The sequence below is a fragment of the Panthera onca genome, chromosome B3 (genome assembly GCF_046562875.1).
Source record: "Panthera onca isolate mPanOnc1 chromosome B3, mPanOnc1 haplotype 2, whole genome shotgun sequence".
NCBI lineage: Eukaryota > Metazoa > Chordata > Mammalia > Carnivora > Felidae > Panthera > Panthera onca.
The window spans coordinates 60,450,600-60,476,050 of NC_138344.1; the positions used below are offsets into that span (position 1 = coordinate 60,450,600).

At 41.3% G+C, this 25,451-nt stretch overlaps 1 protein-coding gene across 6 annotated transcripts in view; it reads right to left on the reverse strand.

Moving 5' to 3' along the window:
* The window catches only part of STARD9 (StAR related lipid transfer domain containing 9), a 120,451-nt gene that overhangs the window by 90,438 nt on the left and 4,562 nt on the right, over window positions 1–25,451 (reverse strand). For all 6 annotated transcript variants that reach the window (XR_013556265.2, XM_078448539.2, XM_078448544.2 and 3 more), the window contains exons 2-3: window positions 23,599–23,668; window positions 21,857–21,973 (exon numbers count right to left, since the gene is read on the reverse strand). Coding sequence is in view for 5 of the 6 variants with exons in the window: in XM_078448539.2 (XP_078304665.2) it covers window positions 21,857–21,973; window positions 23,599–23,668 (187 nt within the window). In the remaining variant the exon portion in view is untranslated. The remainder of the gene's footprint in view (window positions 1–21,856; window positions 21,974–23,598; window positions 23,669–25,451) is intronic.

Below are 25,451 nucleotides of genomic sequence, written 5' to 3' on the forward strand. Positions count from 1 at the left end.
CAGATAGCAAGCTGGTGGTAGAAAGAGGACTTATACCTATCTCCAAACTTCCTATCCACTTGTACCTTTAGACACTTTTTAGGAAACGATCCTGATTTCCCTTGGGTCTCTTCTACACAGGGTCCCCATTGTTGGTGTTTCATCCTCTCCTCACTGGGCAAATGCTAAGACTGTATGTAAGAATAACCTCTGCAACCAAACTCTCATTGTGACACTGTAGCAATTCCCAGGGACTGAAGAAAGGCAGAGACTATTCTCACTAGTTTTTACAAGACTCTCTGCCAGGTCTATTAGGAAGCAGCATGATGAATGTCACACTTGAACTGAGATGAAAGACCTATCCTCAAACAGCTCATCTCTCAACACGTCGTCAAAGCACTCCCTGGAAAAAAGCCCCAGGAAAGAGCTTTACCATGTATTTTAACAGAGCACAAGTGGGACTTCTGAGGAGCTGGTAATGTTCTCTTTCATGATCTGGATGCTGGTTACATGGGTATGCTCATCTTGTGAAAATTCAAGTGGATAGAAAATTTGAACTGTACACTTATAATGTGCATCTTTCTCGATGTATGTTTCAATCAAAAGTTTTTAAACTAGCTCTGTTTCCCTTACCAGCAGAAAGGGGTGACATGCATCTGCTGAAGAATCTTTTGACCACACAGTCTCTTCTGCAAACGCTCATTCATGACACATCTACTGAGCCAGAGTAAGAACTGTAAACACAGTTTGGGGTGACAGAACGGTCACCCCAAACTCAGGTCATGTTCACGGAGGGCTTTGGAAGCCTTCCTCAACAATGGATTTAAGCAGAGTGACATCACAGCAGGGGAGGAAGAAAAGAGCATTTCCTCACTAGCTTTTAGCTGTCTCTTTGTCCCCACTCTCTCCCTAAAGATCCTCCCTAGTGGATCCCCACTAACCTCAGCAGTGAATCATGCACAAGAGCAGCAGTCCCCAAAGTCGGGTCCCTAGATCCAGGGATGCCCAGGGCTGACTGTGACAAGCAAACCTGAGCAGGCCCTGTGGCACTACAGAGGGAAGAGAACATCACACATCTACAGCTGCAGCTGGGACATGGCACCCGTGAACAACACACAGTACACACTCGGTTAACACTGACTAAACAAATGAGTACATTATCTATGGACTGAATCTAAAATATGTGCAATAAATGTGTGCTGAATAAAATTGAATGATGGATGTTTTCTAGGTCTTCTTTAAACCTTACTGGCATTGATTCTGCATATTTGATCTTTAACCAAGATGAACATCACCAGGTCAGTATCTTCCACGTAGCACTGTTTTCATATTTCTCAATGTGTTCATGAGGGCTCTTTACCACCTTTTGTAATAGGTCCCATCAGGCAGTACGCTGAAGGCAGCCAAGTAGGATGGAGCCGCTTCACATTGTTTGAGTTGTTAATGCTTTCATCTAAGAAGAAAATAAGCCTGGAGGATGCAGTTTCTGTTTTTAACTCTCATTCCTAAGTAGAAAAAGTTTTCCTGCAACCATGCTGCTAGAAACGAATTTCCTGCTTTTAATATTGTTTAGTCTGAATAGGTCTCCAGAGACCAATCTTAATTGGGGAAGCAAATGAACTGGGCCCCTAAGTCAGTTCCGGTTTCATAGTTTGGTTCAGCCAGCCCAACTGAAGCCCATCTCATTCCCAGGAATCCAAGGCCTAGTTAGTTTTGTGTTGATGTGCACAGCCTCTGTCCCATGCTTACCACTGTTAGGGGCCCTCTTCCCTTGAACCACACTTCCCTCCTCCAACCCTATAATCACAAGATCTCCAACTACACTGGTAGTGGGGCACTTGCTGCGCCTCAGCCCCTCATATTAAATCACCTCAACCAACGAAACAAAGCATGACTCCAACCTCAGCTAACAGCCCTGGGACCATCTCAGGGCTGCCACTGCCACTTACCAAGTGTAGGCAAAAGACAAAAAAGATGATGGAAGACAGATTTGATGGCATAGCACTCAGTTCAGCAATTATCTGCTGGTGACAATAAGGAGAGGCACTGACACAAACCTGACCAGTCACTCAGAAACCTGGGACTGACTTTCAATGAAGCATAGTTAATAAATTAAAAACTTCTAACAGGGGCACCTGGGTGGCTCAGTCAGTTAGTTGAGCGTCTGACTTCGGCTCAGGTCATGATCTCTCAGCTCATGAGTTCGAGCCCCACATCGGCTCTGTGCTGACAGCTCAGAGCTGAGAGCCTGCTTTGGATTCTGTGTCTCCCTCTCTCTCTGCCCCTAACCCACTCACATTCTGTCTCTCTCTCAAAAATAAATAAACATTAAAAAAAACAAAAACAAAAAAAAACACCTCCTAACAGAACTGGGGCTCCTGGGTGGCTCAGTCAGTTAAGTGTTCAACTCTTGGTTTCAACTCAAGTCATAATCTCACAGTTGGTGAGTTCAAGCCCCACACTGGGCTCTGTGCTGGCAGCATGAAGCCTGCTTGGGATTCTCTCTCTTCCTATCTCTCTGCCCCTCCCCCGCTCACGTGCTCTCTCTCAAAATAAATAAATAAAAACATGAAAAAAAAATTTTTTTAATCCTAATGAGCTGACAAATACCTAAGAGATTCATCCTCTCTGGTGTATAAATGCTTCTAAGTGAAAAATACTGAGATGAGGGGTGCCTGGGTGGCTCAGTCGGTTGGGTGTCCGACTTCAGCTCAGGTCACGATCTCACGGTCCGGTCCGTGAGTTCGAGCCCCGCGTCGGGCTCTGGGCTGATGACTCAGAGCCTGGAGCCTGCTTCTCATTCTGTGTCTCCCTCTCTCTCTGCCCCTCCCCCGTTCATGCTCTGTCTCTCTCTGTCTCAAAAATAAATAAACGTTAAAAAAAAAAATTTAAAAAAAATACTGAGATGAGGTTCATCTTTGCTGAAAAATAAATACTTGGAAATTAAAGCTGGTGGAATTTAAGATAAATCTAGATAACAAAATCATTTAAATGAAATGAAAAGATTCTTTCTTCTGGATTCAATCTAGAGGTCCTGCATTCTTTCTTTCCCTCCCCAGTATGACAGTGGACACCTTAGGGTTTCCTGACAGATAAGAGACCTACTCAAACAAACAAACCAACCAGGTACCAGGAAATGCTGGGCTGTGCCAGGAAGAAAAAGGACCACACTGCCAGACAGGGTTAGTGCACAGATCCCAGACTCCTTCATGGGCACTTCTGGTTATACTTCATCACTTTTAAAGTCCACTTCAAAAAAATAAAATAAAGAAGTCCACTTCAAAACCTGGCCCCACTTAGAAAAGGTTAATTGAAGCACCTCTTTGCCATGAAGTGTGAACTATTTCTTGTGTCTCAGAAAGTAGTTGGGTCACTTATGGCTATTCACAGGATTCAGAACAAAACACCCTGACTGCACCTACAGGCAAGCACTTGCTTCAGATACAAAATTAAAAATAGGTGGGGTTCTCCATATCTCAGAGAAAGGCATCAATAGGAAGGTTTGCAAACAAATGTTTCTTATTCATGACTTTGGAGTCCTTTCCTACAGTAAATGCAAAGTTAAACAGCCCAAACTTTTCTTTTTTTTTTTTTTTTTAATGCTTATTCATTTTTGAGAGAGAGAGAGAGAGCAAGCAAGGGAGAGGCAGAGGGAGAGGGAGACAGAAGATCCAAAGCAGGCTTCACACTGCTGATAGCAGGGAGCCCAATGTGGGGCTCAAACTCACTAACTGTGAGATCATGACCTGAGCTGGAGTCAGACACTCAACTGAATGAGCCACCCAGGAACAGCCCAAGATTTTCTAACCGTCAGCTAATTCATATCATATTTCAAATATTAAGATGGAAGCACATAGGAGGAATTAGCTCACATAGCAGACAGCAGGGTGTAGTGAAAAGAACAAGGGCTTTGAAGGCAGCGGAACTGGGTTTCAACCAGGGCTCCGCCTCTTAAGAGTGTGGCTGTTGTCAAGTTACCTAACCTCTCTGAGCCTCAGTGTTCATGTCTCTGCAGTAGAGGTGATAATAACCCACTTTGCAGGGTTGTTGTGAAGAGCAAATGAGATCATAAGTTAGGGACTCAGTTCAGTACCTGGAACAGGATAGGTTCTCAAGAAATGGTGTTTTTTTTTCTCATTTCACACTTAAGCAAGTCGGTCATGAAAACATTTTCCAAAATCAAATAAAACTTTTCCAAACCCTGAAACCAAATCTCTAAACTACATAAGAATATTTCCAGATGCTTACTGAAGAAAGAGTTGCTTCTATTTTCTTAAAATCTCTGATGTGGGAGAAAAGGAAAAGCAACACCAATCAGAAACCACTACATGTCTGTGCTTTAAACCAAACCGCCACCACCACAAACAAGATGAGGTTAGTTTAATGGTAGAGGAATAGTAAAGGGGAAAAAAGTAATTAAGGGTTCCCATTCCTTTCAGATCTCCTTATCTGAGCTGAGAACCACTATCTATACTGACTGTATGCAAGCTGTATTAATTCTTCCCCCCACATCAATTCAACACATATTCCCATACAATATTTGTATTTTGTGTAACTGTGTAACTAGTGAGATAAAAGCTAAGCAATGAAAGGACTGACAAAGGAATATCCCCCGCTTCTAGGAAGAGAAGAAAAAAAAAAGAGTTTAACACACTCTTCTGTTTACCTCTTCCACTCCTGGGGACCAGATGTAAGGGGCTGTTTGTATATGGAGGATGGTTTTATGAGTAAGTCCTTCTGCTTTTGCCCAGAGACCAATTCCCCAGGAGCTCTGCCTTTTCCAACTTCTAAACACAAACTGAGGGGTGCCTGAGCACATCTGGTCACCATTTGATTTCAGGCTTCTATTGTGTTCAGGCTATGGGGGGAAGTAAGTCTATAAATAGCTCATGCCGCTATGACTTACAATTGAAAAATGAGAAACCATCAACTGCCTTTCCTGCAGAAAGAAGACAGGTTTTCACTGAATCCAGCTCCCTCCAAACTAATCATACATCAGGTTAGCATGCTAAATAGCCAGCTTCAATCTAATAATTCACATACCTATTTTATTATAGGACTAAATGGTATCTAGAATGAAATCCAAAGGGAGCTCCAATTAAAATTAGTGAATGATTCATGATACTTGAATAAGTCTCTGATCTTTTTGGAAACTCACCAAGCTGTGTCGCTAAATCTATGTATGTGAAGCACCACTTTCAAGGCATAATAGGAAAAGTTCTTCCTACCTTTGGAAGAGAACTACTAGGTTTAGATCCTATTCAATCCAGAATATATCAATCCTGTTGTAAACTAGATTTTTTGACAACCTCCCTTTCCCTCTCCAACAAAAAAAACCTACGTCCCTCTTTAAGTTTTTTCAAATGTTTGATTAAAATATTTATTATAGTGGGGCGCCTGAGTGGCACAGTCAGTTAAGTGTCCGACTCTTGATCTTGGCTCAGGTCATAATCTCACAGTTCGGGAGTTTGATCCCTGAGTCAGGCTCTGCATTGATGGTGCAGAACCTGCTTGGGTTTCTGTCTCTCCTTCTCTCTGTCCCTCCCCGACTTGTCACCTCTCTCTCTCAAAATAAATAAATAAACTTAAAAAAACTTTTAAAAATATATATTATAGTATTTACCACACCGTGAAGGAATTAACTCTTTATGTATCTGTCTCTCTCAAGAACTATGAATTTTCAGGGTGTCTGGGTGGCTCAGTCGTTTAAGCATCCTACTCTTGATCTTGGCTCAGGTCACCATCTCACAGCTGGTGGGATCGAGCCCTGTGCTGGGCTCTGCACTGGTGGTATGGAGCCCGATTGAGATTCATTCTCTCTCTCTCTCTCTCTCTCTCTCAAAATAAACTTAAAAGAAAAAAAGTTATGAATTTTTAATGGGTAACTACAGTGTCCAGTTCTTACTGGTTATTTCCAGTGCCTCATACAATTCTTGGCATATTTTTCAGCAGATATACATTGAATGAATTATTGAATAAGTTAAAAATAATCACATATTATATGAACTTAATGAGCTTTCACAAATAAAAGACATCAAATTGAATGTTAGTTTAAGGGAGAGGTAACAGAAAAGGGAGCCAACCAAGTAGAGGTAGATAGAACAAAGATATAAACATATTGTTCCCTCTTCATCCTCACACTAGCTCAGAACTCCAAAAAGGCTATTTTTGTTGGAAGCTGAGCTTATGTAGATGTATGTAAATCACAGATTAGAGCCAGTATACCACAGTGACCACCCCTAACTTCAGATCCTGAAAAAGAAAATAGGAGACTAAATTCCTATCCCCAAAAATGCAGTTCAGAAAGAACAGCAAGCAACAACAAGGATGTTGGACAGCCAAGATCTGGAAATGCTCTAAACTGTTAGAGTAAATTATCAATTTCTGATTTTTTTTTGGTTTTAGAATATATGGAAAAGCCTTCTGCCCATACTCTAGAAGCCACAGCATACTATCAACGGTGCCTGACAAAGGCTCTGGCTGCCTTCGGTTTAGGAGACAAATGCTAAGTTAAAATTTGTTCTGCTAAAGTCCATAGAGCAAATCACAAAACAATATGGATCATCTGCTGACACGAGTCATAATGCTATATAGTTTGTGGGATATAAATCAAACACAGTCTCCATCTCTGCAAAATATGATAGCTAAAATAAAGTTAAAGAATACATTAAAAGACAGAAGGAAGAGGACACCAGTTGGAAATATGGATCCAAAAAGGAAATGAAGACCACCAGAACTGGTAACTACGTGGGTAAATATATAAGATTTTTTTTCTTATTTACATTCTTTAAAAGATAATTTACTGCTTAAGCAAAAATGTTAATATGTAATAGAGTTCATAACATATGTAGACATAAAGTGTATGACTTGATAGGATAAAGACTGAGAGTGGAGAAAAAGAACTATTCTAATGTAAAGGGGGGGGGGGAAGTAGTATATTATCACTTGAAGGACTGCAGTAAGTTAGAAATGTATACTATAAACCCTAAAGCAACCACTAACAAAACAGAGTTATAGCTAATAAATCGACCAAGATAAAACGGAATCATAAAAAATACCAATCCAAAAAAAGGTAGAAGACAAAATACAAAACAAACAAAAAAAGAACAGATGGGACAAACAGAAAACAAACAAAATGATTGTCAAACCTGTATTGGTAATTACACTAAATGAAAATGGTCTAAATAGCCCCAATTAAAGTGCAGAGATGGTCTGATTAGGAAAACACATATGCTGCCTACAAAAAAATTCACTGTAACTATAAAGATATAAATAGTTTAAAAGTTCACAGTAGCAAATATGTTAGGGTATACTCACACAGAAGGTTACTATGTGATCATCAAAAAAAAAAAAAAAAAAGACATAATTATATATGGATATGAAAATGTCTCCAAGATATATTAACTGAACAAGGCAAGATACAGAATAATATGTGTATGCTCCAATTTTTTAAAGAAAAGAAATATACAATTATATGCTTATACTTGTATAGAATTCTCTGGGAATATATATATGAGAAATTGATAACAATGTTGCCTCAGTTTAGGGGAAAGAGTTTGGCTAGAGATAGAAAAGAGATTTAATTTTCACTATATGTCCTTCTGTACTGTTTTTTTTTTTCTGCCATATGCATATATTACCTATTTTTAAAAATCAATACAGTATTTTTAGAAGAAAAATATTCTTATTAAAGAATTAAGACCAGAAGATACTTTCATTGGCAACATATAGAACTCAGCAGAGAGACTGTCTTGTTTGGTACATAAACAACAGAGAAAGAGGGGCGCCGGGGTGGCTCAGTTGGTTAAGGGTCCAACTTCAGCTCAGGTCATGATCTCACAGTTCATTCATGAGTTCGAGGCTCATGCTGGACTCTGTGCTGACAGTGCAGAACCTGCTTTGGACTCTCTGTCTCCCTCTCTCTCTGCTCCTCCCCTACTCATTCTCTTTCTCCCTCCTCTCTCTCTCTCTCTCTCTCCCAAAAATAAATAAACATTAAAAAAGAAACAATAGAGAATGAAATGCATTAGTAATAATAACAAGTGATATTTATTTAGTGTTTCTACTCTTTTCCAAAGTCGTGTCAAGCATAATACTTCATTTTATTCTAACAATATTCCTATAGTGTTGGTAGGTGGGGGAATTACCGCTCCCTCTTGAAAGGTAAAGAAACTGAGGCTGATGAGGGAGTGTGAGGCAGGATAGGGGGCAAAACACAAGCTAGCACACCCCCAATGCCCAGGTGGGACATGTAGGATACATGACAATTCTGGCCACCCCAAAAAAACAAGAAAGGACAAAAAACAAATGGTCAAACTGATGAGAATCTCTACCAGAAAAAGGCAATCCTATCAATAGGCCAAAGTCCAGGAACTCCCTAAGGTCTTAATGTTAATGCCTTGCTAGAGGGAAAAACAACTGTAGCTTAACAGCTAGGCCTCCAGTAAAGTCTTTAGCATATTAAAGTCTCTTTGGAAACTCCCTCTAGATCCCCCAACTCGATAAACTGGTCACCCCCCACACTCACAGTGCAGCTCTTCCTGCCTATGGGGTTCTGTCCCCGTGCCTTAATAAAATCACCTTTTTGCACCAAAGATGTCTTCAAGAATTCTTTCTTGGCCGTTGGCTCCAGACTCTATGAATTCCCCATCCATCTCTCCAAAACTTCATCAAGGATATTTAAATCACATAATATAAAATCTGTTCCACTAAACCAAAAGTCATCAAGGTTTGCCTGAAATGGCAGTTATGTAAGTGGATATGGGAGAGTCTAACACAGCTTCTTTCTTGAGTCAACCAGACAGACTAGTAAGAGAAATTTCGGTCAGAATGAAGTCCACATTTTATAGCCCAAACAAAAGCACAGTTAACTAGGCCTTGGGAAAAGTAGTCATCTATTCAGATTTGTATAAATTAAAGCGGAATGTATCACATACTCTACAGTCTTGTTACTAAAAGTGTAGTCCTCAGGCCAGCAGCATCTTCAACCCTACCTCAACACCTCCTCCTTCTAAATCTGCTTCTCTAATTTTAATTACTTTCAGGCGCATGTGTATCACCTGGTGATCTCTTTAAAACGCAGATTTTGAGGGGCACCTGGGTGGCTCAGTAGGTTGGGCGTCTGACTTTGGCTCAGGTCAAGATCTCACCAGTTGGTCGGTTCGAGCCCTGTGTCCAGCTCTGTGCTGACAGCTCAGAGCCTGAATCTTTTTCAGATTCTGTGTCTCCCTCTCTTTCTGCCCCTCCCCTGCTCGCACTCTCTCTCAAAACTAAACATTTTAAAACGCAGATTTCGATTCAGCACCTTTGGGTTGGGTCTGAAAATGTATTTCTAACAAGCTCTAGGCAATACCAAGGTTCACACTTTAAGAGGCAAGGCAGAACAACCCCAGACTCTCTACATCTGTATTCCCAGAGTAGAAAGCAAGTCCTCTACCTTTCATGGTACAGAGGTATCTGGATATGCACAGTATTTAGTAAACCTCAACAGGCATATCCAGAAGGAAAAACCAGCAATGTTTTCCTGGGAGGCTATTTTTCTACAAGAAAGTACCTTAAATAATAAAATCAGAACACTTCTACTATTCTGGAACAAGAACAGATACATCTGTATGATGCCCCATGGGCAGGCTGCTGAGAAATCAGTAGAAATGGAGATACCATGGAGCTATATCAACGGAGATAAACAAAACAGAAACAACAAAAAACTGAGCAAAACTCTGTCTCTTATAAATACACACACTCACAATATGTTTGGGTTTTTTTACTTTTTTTAATGTATTTATTTTTGAGAGAGAAACAGAACATGAGCAGGGGAGGGGCAGAGAGAGAGGGAGACACAGAATCTGAAGCAGGCTCCAGGCTCTGAGCCGTCAGCACAGAGCCTGATGCAGGACTTGAACACGAGAGCCATGAGATAATGACCTGAGAGCCCTGCACACTCACATTATGTTTACCCAGCACCTAGCATATGCCTGACATACAGTAGATAAACATTTTAGTCAGAGGGAAAGGCTTAAGCAAAGATTGTAAGGCAAGAATAAAAATGTACAAGATGTGTTTGAGTGGATTCGGTGGTGCCAGTCCAGGGTGAAGCTAAGAGGAAGTTAGAATGTCCATCTTTCCAAGTGTTCCAGGAGGCCAGACTCCCACATTCCACCTCTGAGCTGCTCCAAACTCCAAGGGATATGGAGGCTAATCACAGGGGTTTTTTTGTTTTGTTCTGTTTTTTGTGTAGTGGCACAGTGGCCTCAAGAACATCCTGGATACCCAGCAGATAGAGGCCATGTCATTACTCCCATTCCAGAAACAGAAAAGGGAGATAGATACTTTCACTTTAGATAATTTGGGGCCATGAAGATTTTTAACCAGAGGGAAGGAGGCTGAGCATCCTGGGCTACAAGGTTGCAGCAACAGCATTCATTCACTCAACAAATGTTTATCTACTGTATGTCAGGCATATGCTATGTGCTGGGTAAACATAATGTGAGTGTGTGGGGCTCAGGTCATTATCTCGTGGCTCAAGGGAGCACACTTTACACACTGTATGTTAGCCAACTTGACCATAAATTATATTTTTTAAAAAAGAGGCAATGAAAAATAAAAAAGACATATACACAAAGACAAAAAAAAAAAAAAAAAACTACCATGAACAGAATCAAAAGGAAAAATGTGAAATATTTCCAGCATCTGAAACAGAGGGATCAATTTCCTTAATATGCTAACTACTCTTACAAATAAGAAAAAGATGAACATGACAGTAGAAAAATGGGGAAAATATATGAACACATTATGACAAAAATGGCCAAGAAACTTGAAAAGATACTCAATCTCAATTATAATGAAAGAAAAGCAAAGCCAACAAGATACTATTTTTAGTAGTAGTAGATGGACATAGATTACAAAGTTTGGTAATACTTAGTATTGACAAGGGATACAGTAGGGTATTCTGTTAAGGGTATAAACTGGTACAATCTTTTTAGAAGGCAATTAGACAAAAATCTATTGAAATTTAAAATGCACAAATTCTCTGGGATGCCTGGGTGGCTCAGTTGGTTGAGCATCCAACTCTTGGTTTCAGCGGAGGTTGTGATCTCATGGTCATGAGCTCAAGCCCCATGTCAGGCTCTGCACTGACAGCGAGGGGTCTGCTTGGGATTCTCTCTCTCCCTCTCTCTGCCTTTCTCCAGCTCACGTGTGCAAGCTCCTTCTGCCTCTCTCAAAATAAACATTTAAAAATAAATAAATGAAATGCACAAACTCTCTGAACATGCAACAGCACTTCTAGAAATGCATCTTACAGTTATACTTGCAAAAATGCAAAGATGCTCATTCCGGTATTGTGTATCACAGAAGAAACCTGGAAATATCCCAATTGTCCATTACTAGAGAACTGTAATACCTTTATACAATCAAATTCTATGTAGCACTAAAACAACGAGGTAGAACCATATGTATAGCAAATAAATTAGGGCCAACCTAAGCTGAGTAGAATAAAGCACATTGAAAAATAGTACGTATAGTGTAAATGCCACCTTTTTAAAAGGCTATATAATACATACTTATTTATGTTTACAGAATGTCTGGAAGGATACCAAAGAAACTGTAGACAGTGGTTACCTCTAGAGTAAGACTTGGGGAGGAGGGGAGGCCTGGCAGGGGAAGGTTTTCTTTACTTTTCACATTATACTTTTCTTTACTATTTGCACATTTTATAATTAGCTTGTATTGCCTTTATAGCAAAGTATTTTAATAAACTAATCAATTTGTCAACACTTTTATGCAGTCATCCGCTTTCTGCTGAGTATAAAACTAGGAAGAAACCAATCCCATTTCTTTCTCCACACTTCATGAACCCTTTTCAGAACACTGTACTTAGAAGGGGCCTTTTGTTGGTCAGCTGGACTGGCTCCCCCAAACAGAGGACCATTGACATGGTGCTGAGAGGGTGCTTGGACACAGACTTACTGTGTAAGTATGTATGTGCAAGAGAATTTAGCACCTGGCAAGGCAGACCAGGTGGCCTCATCTGGAGAGGCTTACCATTATCAGTCCGCCTGTACATGAGTGTCTACTGTGGTAGACTTTTGTTCAAAGGGCTGCTGTTTATTGTATATGCCCTCCTTTAGACGATTCTGTAAATCTGTTTTTCCAAAAACTTTCAAAGTACAAAAAAAAAAAAAAAAGCCTCTCAAAGTAATCATCACCATCACACTTCTCTTCTTCAAGGATTTAATTGACGACCCTTTAAAACTCAGGACAAATTCAAATGTAAAGGGAGTGCACATATGGGACAACTTGTCAGCATTGCACACAGGAGCAAGAGAACTTCTGGGTAATGTCAAGGACAACTGTCTCAGGAACCCTATTTATATTTGTACTTAGGCTGCCCCATGTCTGCAAGTGACTACTGAGCTTTGGGCATGCCTCCCTTACAGATAACCTCTCTCTCCGGCCTAGACTCAAGGACCCAGACAGTACCAGAAATTTCTGTTACCCTTGGCTCACAGGGGAGGAAAAAAAAATGCCATCAAGCTTTTGCATTTTAAAAGATTTCTCTAGTTTTTGTACAGGCATCCAGCACCAGCAGCAAACATTAAGTTTCAAAGATCCCAGTTCCTCAGATTTTTATAAGTCTGAAAGCTACTCTTTAAAGATTCATAATCAAGTTTCTGGAGAGGAAAAAATGTGTTAGATGAAGCCAAAAGAATGACCTTATTGCCTTAAAATCCAGCCCATGGCGATGCTTATGTAGCTGAGCAGCTGTGCTGCTGGCAGGGGTAACATACTGAAATGAAACACTCATGATAATCTCCCTTCCCCCACTTGTGCCTGCACAGCCTCATCCAGTTATTGCACAAAAAGGCTTTTTCTTATAAACTTCTCTCCCTTCTACTTCTGGCTCCATCTTGGTTGGGAAGAAATAGCACGAGTGATGGAATGTACACAGCTCTGCAAATATTCATGAGAAAATGCTTTGACGCCCACATGCTCCCCAGCTCCCCTAACACATACATGCTTTAGGGAAAAGGGATGCCCAGAGAAATTGATAGGAGTACGTGGTTCTCTAACTTAAGTAAACCGCAAGTCTTCTCAAAACAGGTAGCAAGATTCAAGAAGGCAGAGTCTTAATTTGTCTTTCACCCACTGAACCATAAATTGAATCATTAATCCAATAACCATTGATGGGTCATTTCAAATGTGCAGCACTGAGGGCACCTGGCTGGTTCAGTCACTGGAGCATGTGACTCTTGACCTCAGGGTTGTGAGTTGAAGCCCCACAATGGGTGTAGCAATTACTTAAAAATAAAATCTTAAATAAATAAATAAATAAATAAATAAATAAATAAATAAAATCTTTAAGGGGTGCCAGTGGGTTAAGCATCCAACTCTTGACTTCAGCTCAGGTCATGATCTCACGGTTTGTGGGTTTGAGCCTACACTGGGCTCCGCACTGGTAATGCAGCGCCTGCTTCGGATTCTCCCTCTCTACCCTTCCCCTGCTCTCTCTCTCTCTCTCAAAATAAATGAATAAACTTTAAAAATTAAATAAGTCAAATCTTTAAAAAAAAAATAAACTGTGTGACACTGGAAATACAGAAATAGAGCTGTGCAGCTCTGTGTGGCATGGCATTCGAAACCTTGGACTCTGGAGTCACACAGTCAAGGGTTTGAATCCTGGATCTATGACTTGATTGTAGGACCTTAAACCAAGGTATCCAAACTATCTGAGCCGGTTTCTATTCTGAAATGGGGATAATAATACCTACTGTAAGGAACAGTACAATCCTAACAGCATCTCCCCCTCTGTAAACTCTCAAATTCCTTTTAACTGTAGTTTCTTCTTCATGTTTTCCCCTCTTCTTGCTCCTCTAAGGTCTCTCCTCAGTTTCAGTAACTCTTCCACCTTCTCTACTCTGTCCCCAAAGCCTCCATTCACACTCCAAGCTCAGAAGATACAAAACAAGTAAGGCATAAAAGAAGTGAGGGTCATAGTCCACTTCTCTACCTCACTCTACTTGTGTTCTGAGGAATTAATAGATCATCTGTCTTCATCTTATAATGAGTTGGGGTCCCCAGAGAGAAACACTGCTTCTGTGCCAGCAGTATCTAATCACAGCCCAGTTACATCAGAGAATCCACAGTAGGCACTCAATACTTCCCCGTGCTACTAGATGGCAATAGTGCCACTTCCTCACTTGAATGAGTACAGAGCCAAGAACAGAAACATTCTTAAGAACAAGAGCTTTCGGGGGCACCTGGGTGGCTCAGTCGGTTAAGCGGCCGACTTCGGCTCAGGTCATGATCTCGCGGTCCGTGGGTTCGAGCCCCATGTCGGGCTCTGTGCTGACAGCTCAGAGCCTGGAGCCTGTTTCAGATTCTGTGTCTCCCTCTCTCTGACCCTCCCCTGTTCATGCTCTGTCTCTCCCTGTCTCAAAAATAAATAAAACGTTAAAAAAAAAAATTAAAAAAAAAAAAAAAAAAAAGAACAAGAGCTTTCGTTGGGATTCTGCTAAGCAGCCTATTTTCTGCCATGCAGGAACCACTGTGCTGCAGTTGATGACCCTCATCACTAGAATAAGCAACAGGCACTTCCCTGAAACATTAAGGACAATTCTGGACTAGACTAAAAGAAAAAAAAAAAAAAATCCCGTAACTGATTTTTGTCTCTCTAGGCTTTCATCGTTAAAGTAAGTATCTTGAATTGTCTCTAGCATTCTTCTAATATCAATATTCTGTATTTTTGTTAAAGTTTTTATTTAAGTAATCTCTGAAACCAAAGTGGAGCTTGAACTCATGACCCAGAGATCAAGAGTCTCATGCTCAGGGTTCAGTCGGTTAAGTGACTGATTCTTGATTTTGCCTCAGGTCAGGATCTCATGGTTAGTGAGAGCCTCACACTGGGCTCTCGGTTGACAGTGCAGAGCCTGCTTGGGATTCTCTCTCTCCTTCTCTCAGCTACTCCTCCACTTGCTCTGTCTCAAATAAATAAATAAACATTTTTAAAAATTTAAAAATGGGGTGCCTGGGTGGCTCAGTCGGTTAAGTGCCTGACTTCGGCTCATGTCATGATCTTGCAGTTCGTGAGTTTAAGCCCCATGTTGGGCTCTGTGCTGACAGCTCAGAGCCTAGAGTCTGCTTCAGATTCTGTATCTCTCCTCTCTCCACCCCTCCCCTGCTCACACTCTCTCTCTCAAAAATAAATAAACATTAAAAAAAATTTTTTTTAATTAAAAAAAAAAAGTCACATGCTCTTCTGAATAAGCCAGCCAGGTGCCCCTCAACATTCTGGAATTCTAAAGTATAAATATCTAGCAACCACATATAAGGATTCAAAAACTCTGCACAAGTTATTCTTCATGTCCTAATTACATACAATCTGCTACAATTTAATTTGAAATCCTCTATTTTGTACTAATGGAAATGAAGACCAACTGTTTTAATGCTTCATAAACTGTTAAAATCATCATGTTCTGTACTTAAACATTATTATTACCTTTCTGTCGTCCCGTCTCTGAACTGACATTTCTTCATTAAATAATCACATGCAAATGCATACAAGGTAAACTATACTGATAGTGGCTTTCCTCTTGGTTCCTGTAGTCAGTCCTTTCATCATTTTTAGGGGCATGTGAGGTTTTCCTCTGAAGACTCCAAGTTTCTAACATCCTCAAGCTAAAGTCCAGAAGAAGCAATGGGTGCCTGGGTAGCTTAGTGGGTTAAACATTTGACTCTTGATCTCGGTTCAGATCATGATCTCACAGTTCAAGACATCAAGCCCCACATGGAGCTCTGTGCTGCTCCCTCAGAGCCTGCTTGAGATTTTCTCTCTCTCTCTCTCTCAAAATAAATAAATAAACTTAAAAATTAAAAAAAGAGAAGCCAAATTGTCTTTATTCACAGGTGACATGATTCTGCATGAAGAAAATTCTGAGGAATACACACACACACACACACACACACACACACACACATTCCCCGCACCCCCTCTGGGGCTCTTTGAGGGTAGGCAATGGATGTACTTATGTGTGTTGTTTGGTATTCAGTGCACTGTGGAGGTTAAATAATATTATAAAAACAAAAGCACAATCACATTGCTGCTATAATTTCAGTTTTGGATCCAGTGGTTAGGAGGAGGAAATCTCCTGCACACTCACACGATTTTTTATCTGGAAAAGATACAAGTGCTTCAGCCAAATAACTGGCCATTTTAAAATAAAGATTCCCAGGAGAATAGGAGCAACTGCTTTCCACAAAGGGCTGGGTAGCTTTTTGTTCCTGGACGTGCTTTCTGTTGACTCAGTCTGCACTTGTTTTGACAGCCAATTACAGTCCTTTGTGGGTAAAGCTGAGCTAAAGCTCTTCATGGAAATTTTTACAAACACAAAATTATCCAAACACAATACACTTGAGCAGAGGACTCCCACTCCAACAGATATTCCTGACCAGGAGGAAGGGAAGGGAAGTTAATTTTCCAAGTGCAGCATGCTGATCCAGAAGGGATCATAACCAGATTCAAAGAAGAGATTTTCAAGTCTAGTTCAGCTCTTAGCAGCCTGAGCCTCACTTCCTTTGTACTGTGATAGGGTAATCACCATAGGGAACCAAGCCACAGTACTCAGGAACCCCCTTATCAAATTGCAGTTGCCAAGCCCTGATCTGGGAACTTAATTATTTCATTTCCTCCTCACAGTAACTCAAGCTCAAGAAACTAGAACTCAGAAAATTTAAGTAACTTGTCCAAAGCCAGCCAGCTAATAAGTGGCTATGCCTGAATTCAAACCCAAGTCTAACTTCAGAAACTGGATTAACTTTAATACAGATTCAAGCCAGATAAAATGTAGGCCCATTTTGAAGAAAAGCCTTGACTACAAGTCCAAATATCAACAAACACTGAAAACACAATTTAGACCAACGCTGACTTGCCTTTAGAACGGGAAGCTAATGACACCAAGGTCACAGGGTAATGGACAAGACAAGTGGTATGATCCCCTACCGCTGCCCATTCACTACACTCTTTTCTCTCTTCACCATCTCTTTTCTTTCCTAATTTACCATCTCTTCCTTTTCCTATATCCCTTTTGTTTTTCTTTTTATACTGTATTGTAGCAAATCATATGAACTCTGCATTCAGATAACCCTGTGTTCAAATCTAAGACTCATTTCTTACTGTGTGACCTTTGGGCAGATCACGTAACCTAAACCTAAATTTCCTCAACTATCAAAGGATAAAATCTTCTACCTTTTAGGCTGCTGAAGGGATTAAATCACATAATATGTGTGAAGAGATGACCAGGTCTCTAGTAGACTAAATGAGACTTTAACATTGAGGGTCAATGAGACTTGCTAACATACAATTTAGAATTGGACAGTCTTGGATTTGAATCCCTGCTCCACCACTTACTGGTTAAGTGATTTGGGCAAGTCTCATAACCTTTATGTACTGTAGTTTCCTTATCTATAAGATGGAATATATAGGATAGACTAAACAGATTTTGGAGATGATCAAATGGAATGATAAACATTTAGAAACTATAGATATTTAACAAATAAAGCAGCCTCTCATTAGAACTTGCAGTAGTGCCTTGTTCTCTAGAGGCCCATGTTTGTTGATGCCTGATCTATTTATCAAGCATGTCACCACTAAAGATTAGGAAGTGCTAAAACACTAAGAAATGCTAATCTTGAACCTATCTTTTCAGATCGTAAAATAAATATAAAAACGGGAAGTAGAAGAGTACAGTGCAATGAAAAGACCACCGTAAGAAGCATGGGTCCAGTCCCACTTGGGCCTTAACTGCCTATATAATGCCATATAAATCACACAGCTGTAATCTGGAACATGAAGGGTTTGGAAACATTTTTTATTTTCCTGACTGGGACTGCCACTGGCATTTAGAGGGTAGAGGCCAGAGGTGCTGCTAAACACCCTACAGTGCACAGGACAGACTTCCACAGCAAACAATTATCTGGTCAAAATATCAATAGCAAGTAGTGAAGTTGAGAAGCCCTGGCCTAGATGATTGCTAAGTTCCCTTCGAGCTCTAACATTCTAAGAGACTGTGATGAGGCAGCACTGACACTTAATAGATGACATTCTTGCCACAACATCTATCAAGCAATGGCTTATGATATTGCTCAAAATCCTCCTACAGCCAGTGGGGGAACGTTTTCAGAATATTTGAATATTCTGAAATCAGTACTGTATTTTTGTGGGTAAGGACAGTGCTTCCTCACAACAGGAAGAGAGCCAAGGATGAAGAGGGCTCGGTTCTACAGGGACTTGGTCCCTTGCTCTTTGGAGTTAGCATCAGTGTTTCCAAAGTCACAAGATTCCTTCTGGCCAAGATGATTTAAGTAACTCTGATTCAAGGTCAGAGTAAGATAACACACATAACAGCAGAGGTGAATCTCAAATCCATCATGCTAATTGAAAGAAGCCAGACTCAAAAGGCTACATACTATTTTATTACATTCACATGATATTTGGGAACAGACAAAACTGTAGTGACAGAAAACAGATTAGCAGATGCCAGGGCCTAGAGGTAAGAACAGTTTGACTGCAAAGGGACATAAAGAGATTTGGGGAATGATGCACTGTTTTATATACTGAATATAGCATAAGCTACACAATCGTGTTTGTCAAAACTTAGAGAACTGCACACTGTACACTGAAAAGGTGAATTTTACTGTATCTAAATTATACTTCAATAAAACTGCCCGGGCACCTGAGTGGCTCAGTTGGTTAAGTAGTCCAACTTCAGCTCGGGTCCTGATCTCACGGTTCATGAGTTCAAGACCCATGTCAGACTCTGTGCTGACAGCTCGGAGCCTGCTCTGGATTCTGTGTTTCCCCCTCTCTCTCTGCCCCTACCCTGCTTGCATTCTGTCTCTCTTTCAAAAATAAATAAACATTAAAAAAATTTTTTTAAATAAAAATAAAATTGCCCCCTCTCACCTCCACCCCCAAAATATGATCATAAATGCTATGTTGTACTTTGGGAGAGGATGAACTGGATGACATTAAAATTCTTCCCACCCCATGTCCTATAATTTTATGACAGTCTGCCCCGCCTATCCTGGTGACCTCAGGGTTAAGTCTGGGCTCCAATTTCTGTGTTAAAGCAATGAGTCTCTTCGACCAACTTATATGCATATGAGTTCTGCCATTATTCAGGGACATTTGGCCCTACTTTAGCTTGTGACAGAGGCTCCTTCCTGCCATCTCCTATCTTAACTCCCCTTGGGACTGATGAGGGCCTTAGACATTAATAAACAAGTCAGAATAAACCTCAGGGGACACTGGTTTTATCTCTCTGCACAGGCTTCCTGTCCAAATCCCATTTGATCTTTCCATTGAACTTCAAACCAAGCAAGAGAAGAAGAATCATATTTATGACCCCCTCCACTATGGACTTCTGGGCTTCCCACCAGATTATTCTTATACTTACGTTATATAAATGCACACCTAAATTATACCCAAGTTTGTTGAGACATATATAGATACAGATACGTAGTTTTGTTTTGTTTACATACATCATGACCCAGATTATTACTCTATCAAATGTTACACAAAATGGTTAACTTTTCCTATATCCATATCTAGGTATACTATAGCCAGGCAGGACTGAAACAGCCATTAGAATGCTCATACTTTCTGCTAATAAAGACCACTGTCTTCTATCACACATATGCAGTCACAACTGTGAAAGGCTGAAGGAGTCCCATCCTCTTATTTGAAAGTCAGCTCCTTTCTTGCCTCTGCATGAAGGATGTCAGTAGAACAGTTACAAACACCAGGAACCAGATACTTCATACATGCTTGAGTGCTAGGATAAAAATCAAGGTCCAAAAGAAAAGCCTGGACATGCCAGCGCCTTCATATTCCAAAGGACAGAAAATATGGTAGGGACCAGATACTATCCACACTGACGTTTTCTGCTAAGCATTTACAGCAAACGCCTTGTGACTACAAATATAGGGTGCTCATATTACAACAGAAGGGGCCCACAGAGACAACAAATCCCACAGTAGTCTAGGGTCTTGTTTCCACATGTTCCCCTCAGAAGAGAAGAATGGGGGAATTACACTCCCATGTTTTATTTATTTATTTTTTTTTTTTTTTTAATTTTTTTTTTTCAACGTTTTTTTTTTATTTATTTTGGGACAGAGAGAGACAGAGCATGAACGGGGAAGGGTCAGAGAGAGAGGGAGACACAGAATCGGAAACAGGCTCCAGGCTCCGAGCCATCAGCCCAGAGCCTGACGCGGGGCTCGAACTCACGGACCGCGAGATCGTGACCTGGCTGAAGTCGGACGCTTAACCGACTGCGCCACCCAGGCGCCCCAACACTCCCATGTTTTAAAATTACTCAATCATCTCAGAAGTCTGCAGTGGCAAAAAATCAGTACTGTAAATCACTCAAACTTCTTTTTTTTAATGTTTATTTTTGAGAGAGAGAGAGAGAAAGAGAGAGAGAGGAGCCATAGCCAGCTCTGCACTGACAGCAGAGCACGATGCAGGGCCTGAACTCACAAACCGTGAGATCATGACCTGAGGTGAAGTCAGACACTCAACTGACTGAGCCACTCAGGTGCCCCCCATATTTTTTTTCATGTTTTAAGTCACTCAAACTTGATAACATTGCTTCTTTGGCATAATCAGAAAAAGGTTCACAAAAAACTAAAACACTTAGCAGAAAACATACTTTAGCTTTTTATTCAAAAGTATACAGACTGACAGGGTACCTGGGTGGCCAAGCTGGTTAAGCATCCGACTCTGGCTCAGGTCATGATCTCATGGTTTGGTGACTTTGAGCCCTGCATCAGGCTCTCTGCTGTCAGTGCAGAGCCCACTTTAGATCTTCTGTCCCCCTCTCTCTCTGCCCCTCCCCCACTCACGCATGCACTCACTCTCTCAAGAATAAACAAACATTTAAGGAAAAGTATATAGACTGATAGGCAATGTTCTTCCAGACTTCCCCCCAAAATATGTCCATTTCCAGTGGTATTTCCTAAGGACTTATTCGTATACTGTTTTTTTCATATATAGGTATGATGATATTGACCCACAGAAGGCCAAATAAGCGATTTTTCTAATATTAGGGATGGACTTTCATAGAAAGTATCTTGGTAACTGCTGAGGTGAGGGCTATTGTCTGTGGTCATAAAACTCAAGGTTTTACTCAAGGGGCAAGGTTTGCAGGCCATCACAGGGACTGAATGCATGACCTTCAACAGTGCTCCAACAAGGACAATGCTGCTGCTTCACAGAAACAGAGAGAAGCCCTGTAGACTCAGCTGGCCAGACCTGCTGCCTCAGAAGCTTGTGAGAGAGCTAAGTAGAACTACCAGAGGCAGGAAGGGTGACCGACAGTCTTGCTGGGAAGGCCTTGACTGGTCCTCTCAATCCTCAGCAGATCAATAGAATTCACTTCTCACATACCTTGCAGGCTGCCAGACTAGATGTCTAGCCCTTTTACACTCAGCCTAGGACCATAAGAACAAGCCTGAGTGTCAAAGATACTAGCCTCTAGGATTCCGGGTCCTTTTGCTGTATATACCAAAGGCCAAGTTTTAGGTGAGCCCCTTTATCTGCCGTAGGAGTAGAACACTACCTGAACTAATTTCTACCCACCTGAATCTTGCTGTGGCCCAAGCCTAAATGGACACTAGCCAACTTTCATGACCTGAGCAAGCAGTCTTTTCCCATTTCCTTTGTTCTTTCTGCAACCGAAGCCTCTCACTACTATTTCTCAAAGCAGAACATCATTAGTTTCTGACCAAAATATTAAAGTAAGAAATAGCCAGGCCCCATGTTAATTTCCCAATAATTATCCAGTCAGAACTGAGGAGAGTGAAGGGAAAATGACATTACCACATCCTGAGATGCATACTGGGGGTCCTCTGGGTTGACTGACCAGTAGCAATAATCAAAGCCAAATGCCACCACCTTCTCCCGGGAGTCACCAAAGCCATCTGGTCGACTGTCCACCTAAAATCAAACATAGGATAGTCTTTTCTATCATAATATCAGAATCTAGCCAGTGCCACCTGATTCCTCCCTGCTATAGCTAGAGAGACCTCAACTGGTCATGAAAATCTTTATGCTATCTACCTAAAGAAAAAAAAGTAACCTTTGTCATTTCCTCATTTAAAACCCCTGGAGAATTAAATGTGCCTATCATACTGTCACCTATCTGCCTATATATGAACCAAGCACAGAGCAGCTTAGGAGAGAAAGTCCCTCTAGGAGCATCTTCTTATCACTATCATTTTTTCTCCAGGCATTTCTGTAAAGGATACTAGGAGTGCATGTGTAGTTCGGTGCCTGGGCCTGACAGTCTACCAACTGAGGGCTTTCACAGAGGTCCCTGGGTATCCACCCCTAGCAAATTAGAAAGCACAATGGACAGAAGCAAGGACCAACCCAACTGCCCACGGTAGATGAGGCTAGAGCCAGAGCTTGGAACCACACTGACTTCCAGGTACTAGGGAGAATGGTATTATTCCCAGAAATGTCTTACTATTTAATATTTAGACTCTGAAAAGAGATAGACAACCCCCAGCACTAGCCACCATAAACTACAGTAGTAAGAGGCTGTCAGAATGACTAAGAAATTTTTAGTGGATAAATGACTTCAAGGAAGTAGACAGCTAAGGAGGTGTGCAGGGGGCAGATTAGAGTTTGATCCTGGCCAGGATTTATTCTTAAAAACCAAAAGTCTCACCTTCAGAACAAAGCCCCTGAAGTGTTTAAGCAACAGAGACATAAATAAGAGACAGCAGAGAATAAAAGGTCTTTTGTCCCTGGGGAGCTCCTGTTACAAGTTTGGCAGGTCCTGTTCTCTTTTAGCCCAGAGCTGCTGTCAAGGGAAACATCATATCACATCACATCACAGGAGTGGGCATGGCTGGAAGGCCTGGGTTCTTGATAACCCTCACTCCTGCAAGTCGGCTTCCTCACTCTCAGGAGTGCTTAATACTACCTGCAAGCTGTCTATAGCAGCAGTCTCATGGCCAGCTTCCCTCCTCACACCCCAAGGCCCAGAAAGAAAGAAACTCTTCCACTTCCGCTGTTCTGGTAAAGGAAGGAATAGGATGGAGGAAATCAGCCCTGGGAGGGGGTGTGGGGTGGGGGAGGAAGTTCCCAGCGTTTGTCCAATTGTGACTCAAAGGTCAGTCAGATCTGTGAAAGAAAATCTGTAACAAGACCCAGGATAGTGACCTACTCCATTCTGAGATCTGATGCATATTAAAATCTATAGTAATGCCTCTAAATTAAGTGATATCAAATGAGGGACTTGGGACAAAATCTAACTCGTGGTCAGGCGAATTAAGTATATCCACAGATGTACCCAGCATGACTTAAACTGGCCATGGTGCCCATAAACAATTACCAACCAGTTTCTAAACATCTGCACCCTATTTGACAGAACTTGGGCTGCCGTGCCACAATTCCTGTACTTCTTTCCTGCCTTATTTTTATACTTGCTTTGTAGTAGGTTATAACTCTTCCCTCTCCCAATCCTCCACCCTAAACACATCTTTATCCCAGAAGCCCCTGTAATCATACAAACTCCTCAGTGGAAAGAGAAAGGAAAACAATTTCAGGCTTACCTTTAAATTTCTGATTTTTGCCACTTTGCCATCAACTTCCATGATAATTCTTCCCCCTTCTTTGGTCTCCCTAGAAAAAAGACCCAAACTCATATGAGAAGAAGCATTGCTTTAAAAAAAAAAAAAATCAAGAAAAGGGAAGTTGAGACAAAATGTCTCCCTACTGCTGTCTCCTAAGTAGCTGTCCCCCGGCAGACGTGCTTCTCTGGATCATTAGATTGGCTTTAGAAGAGCTAAAAAGTACCACTATTGAGCACCCTCCACGTGATAGGCACTGTATTAGGTACAGTCATATTATGCTTCATCTTATGCAATCTTACCGCTAACACACCCTCCTGACATGGCTTCCTACCGTATCATCATTTTTTCAGATGGAAGACTGAAGCTGAGAGAAATTATGTAACTTGTCCAAACTCACACATCAAGTAGTGGCAGAGCTGGGGTTTAAACCCAGATTTATCTGACCACAAAGCCTAGGCTCTTAACCATACCTTAGAAATCAGGCCCGAAACTCTGCAGAGTACCCTTTGCTCGAGCACAAGTCATCCCCTCTCATTTTTCTAGGATTTTGAGCGCAGATAATAATGAAAAGGGTTTTGGAGTCCTCTCTGTTGAGACACTGAGAACACATTTTCCAAATCCTTTCCTTTTGTCTTCCTAAACCCGAATGAGAGTTAAGATTCCCAAGAATTTTCCTATGTAGCAGTTATGTAGTAACACTACATAACCAACCAACCCCTAAATTTACTTTAAGGGGCTTAATTCAAGTGATCCATACACCTGAAGCCCAAAATAAACAGAATATACTCCATTCTAGATATGAAATCCTTTTTCATAACATGAAGACCTTTTAGCTGAAGTGAAAGCCAAAATGGCAGATGAGAATTAAATTCATTGGCATTTCCCCCACTATAATGAAAGTAATCAACTAAATTACTCCTAGCCTAGAACCTGAAAGTTAAGAAAATATGTTCTGTCTCATTTTTATCCTTCCTCATGGTTCCGAGGATGTGACCTTGAGAGTTTGGGGAGGGGAGGAGAGGCATAATGAGACAAGGGTCTTTACATTTAAGATTTTTTTTTCTTCTTTTTTTTTTTTTAATTTTTTTTAATGTTTATTTATTTTTGAGACAGAGAGAGACAGAGCATGAACGGGGGAGGGTCAGAGAGAGGGAGACACAGAATCTGAAACAGGCTCCAGGCTCTGAGCAGTCAACACAGAGCCTGACGCGGAGCTCGAACTCACAGACCGAGAAATCATGACCTGAGCCGAAGTCGGCTGCTTAACCGACTAAGCCACCCAGGCACCCCTAAGATTTTATTTTTTAACGTTTATTCATCTTTTGAGAGAGAGAGAGACAGAGCGTGAGTGGGGAAGGGGCAGAGAGTGAGAGAGACACAGAATCCAAAGCAGGCTCCAGGCTATGAGCTGTCAGCACAGAGCCCGAAATGGGGCTCAAACTCACAAACTGTAAGATCATGACCTGAGCCGAAGTCAGATGCTTAACCGACTGAGCCACCCAAGCACCCCTAAGATTATTTTTTTAATTTTTTTTTCAATGTTTTTTATTTATTTTGGGACAGAGGGAGACAGAGCATGAACGGGGGAGGGGCAGAGAGAGAGGGAGACACAGGATCGGAAACAGGCTCCAGGCTCCGAGCCATCAGCCCAGAGCCTGACGCGGGGCTCGAACTCACGGACCGCGAGATCGTGACCTGGCTGAAGTCGGACGCTTAACCGACTGCGCCACCCAGGCGCCCCTAAGATTATTTTTTTAAACCAGTGAGTGAGTCTGGGATAAAGCCCTGGGTGGGAAATTTCCCTCTCCCATGTAGTAACATTTCTGTTACCT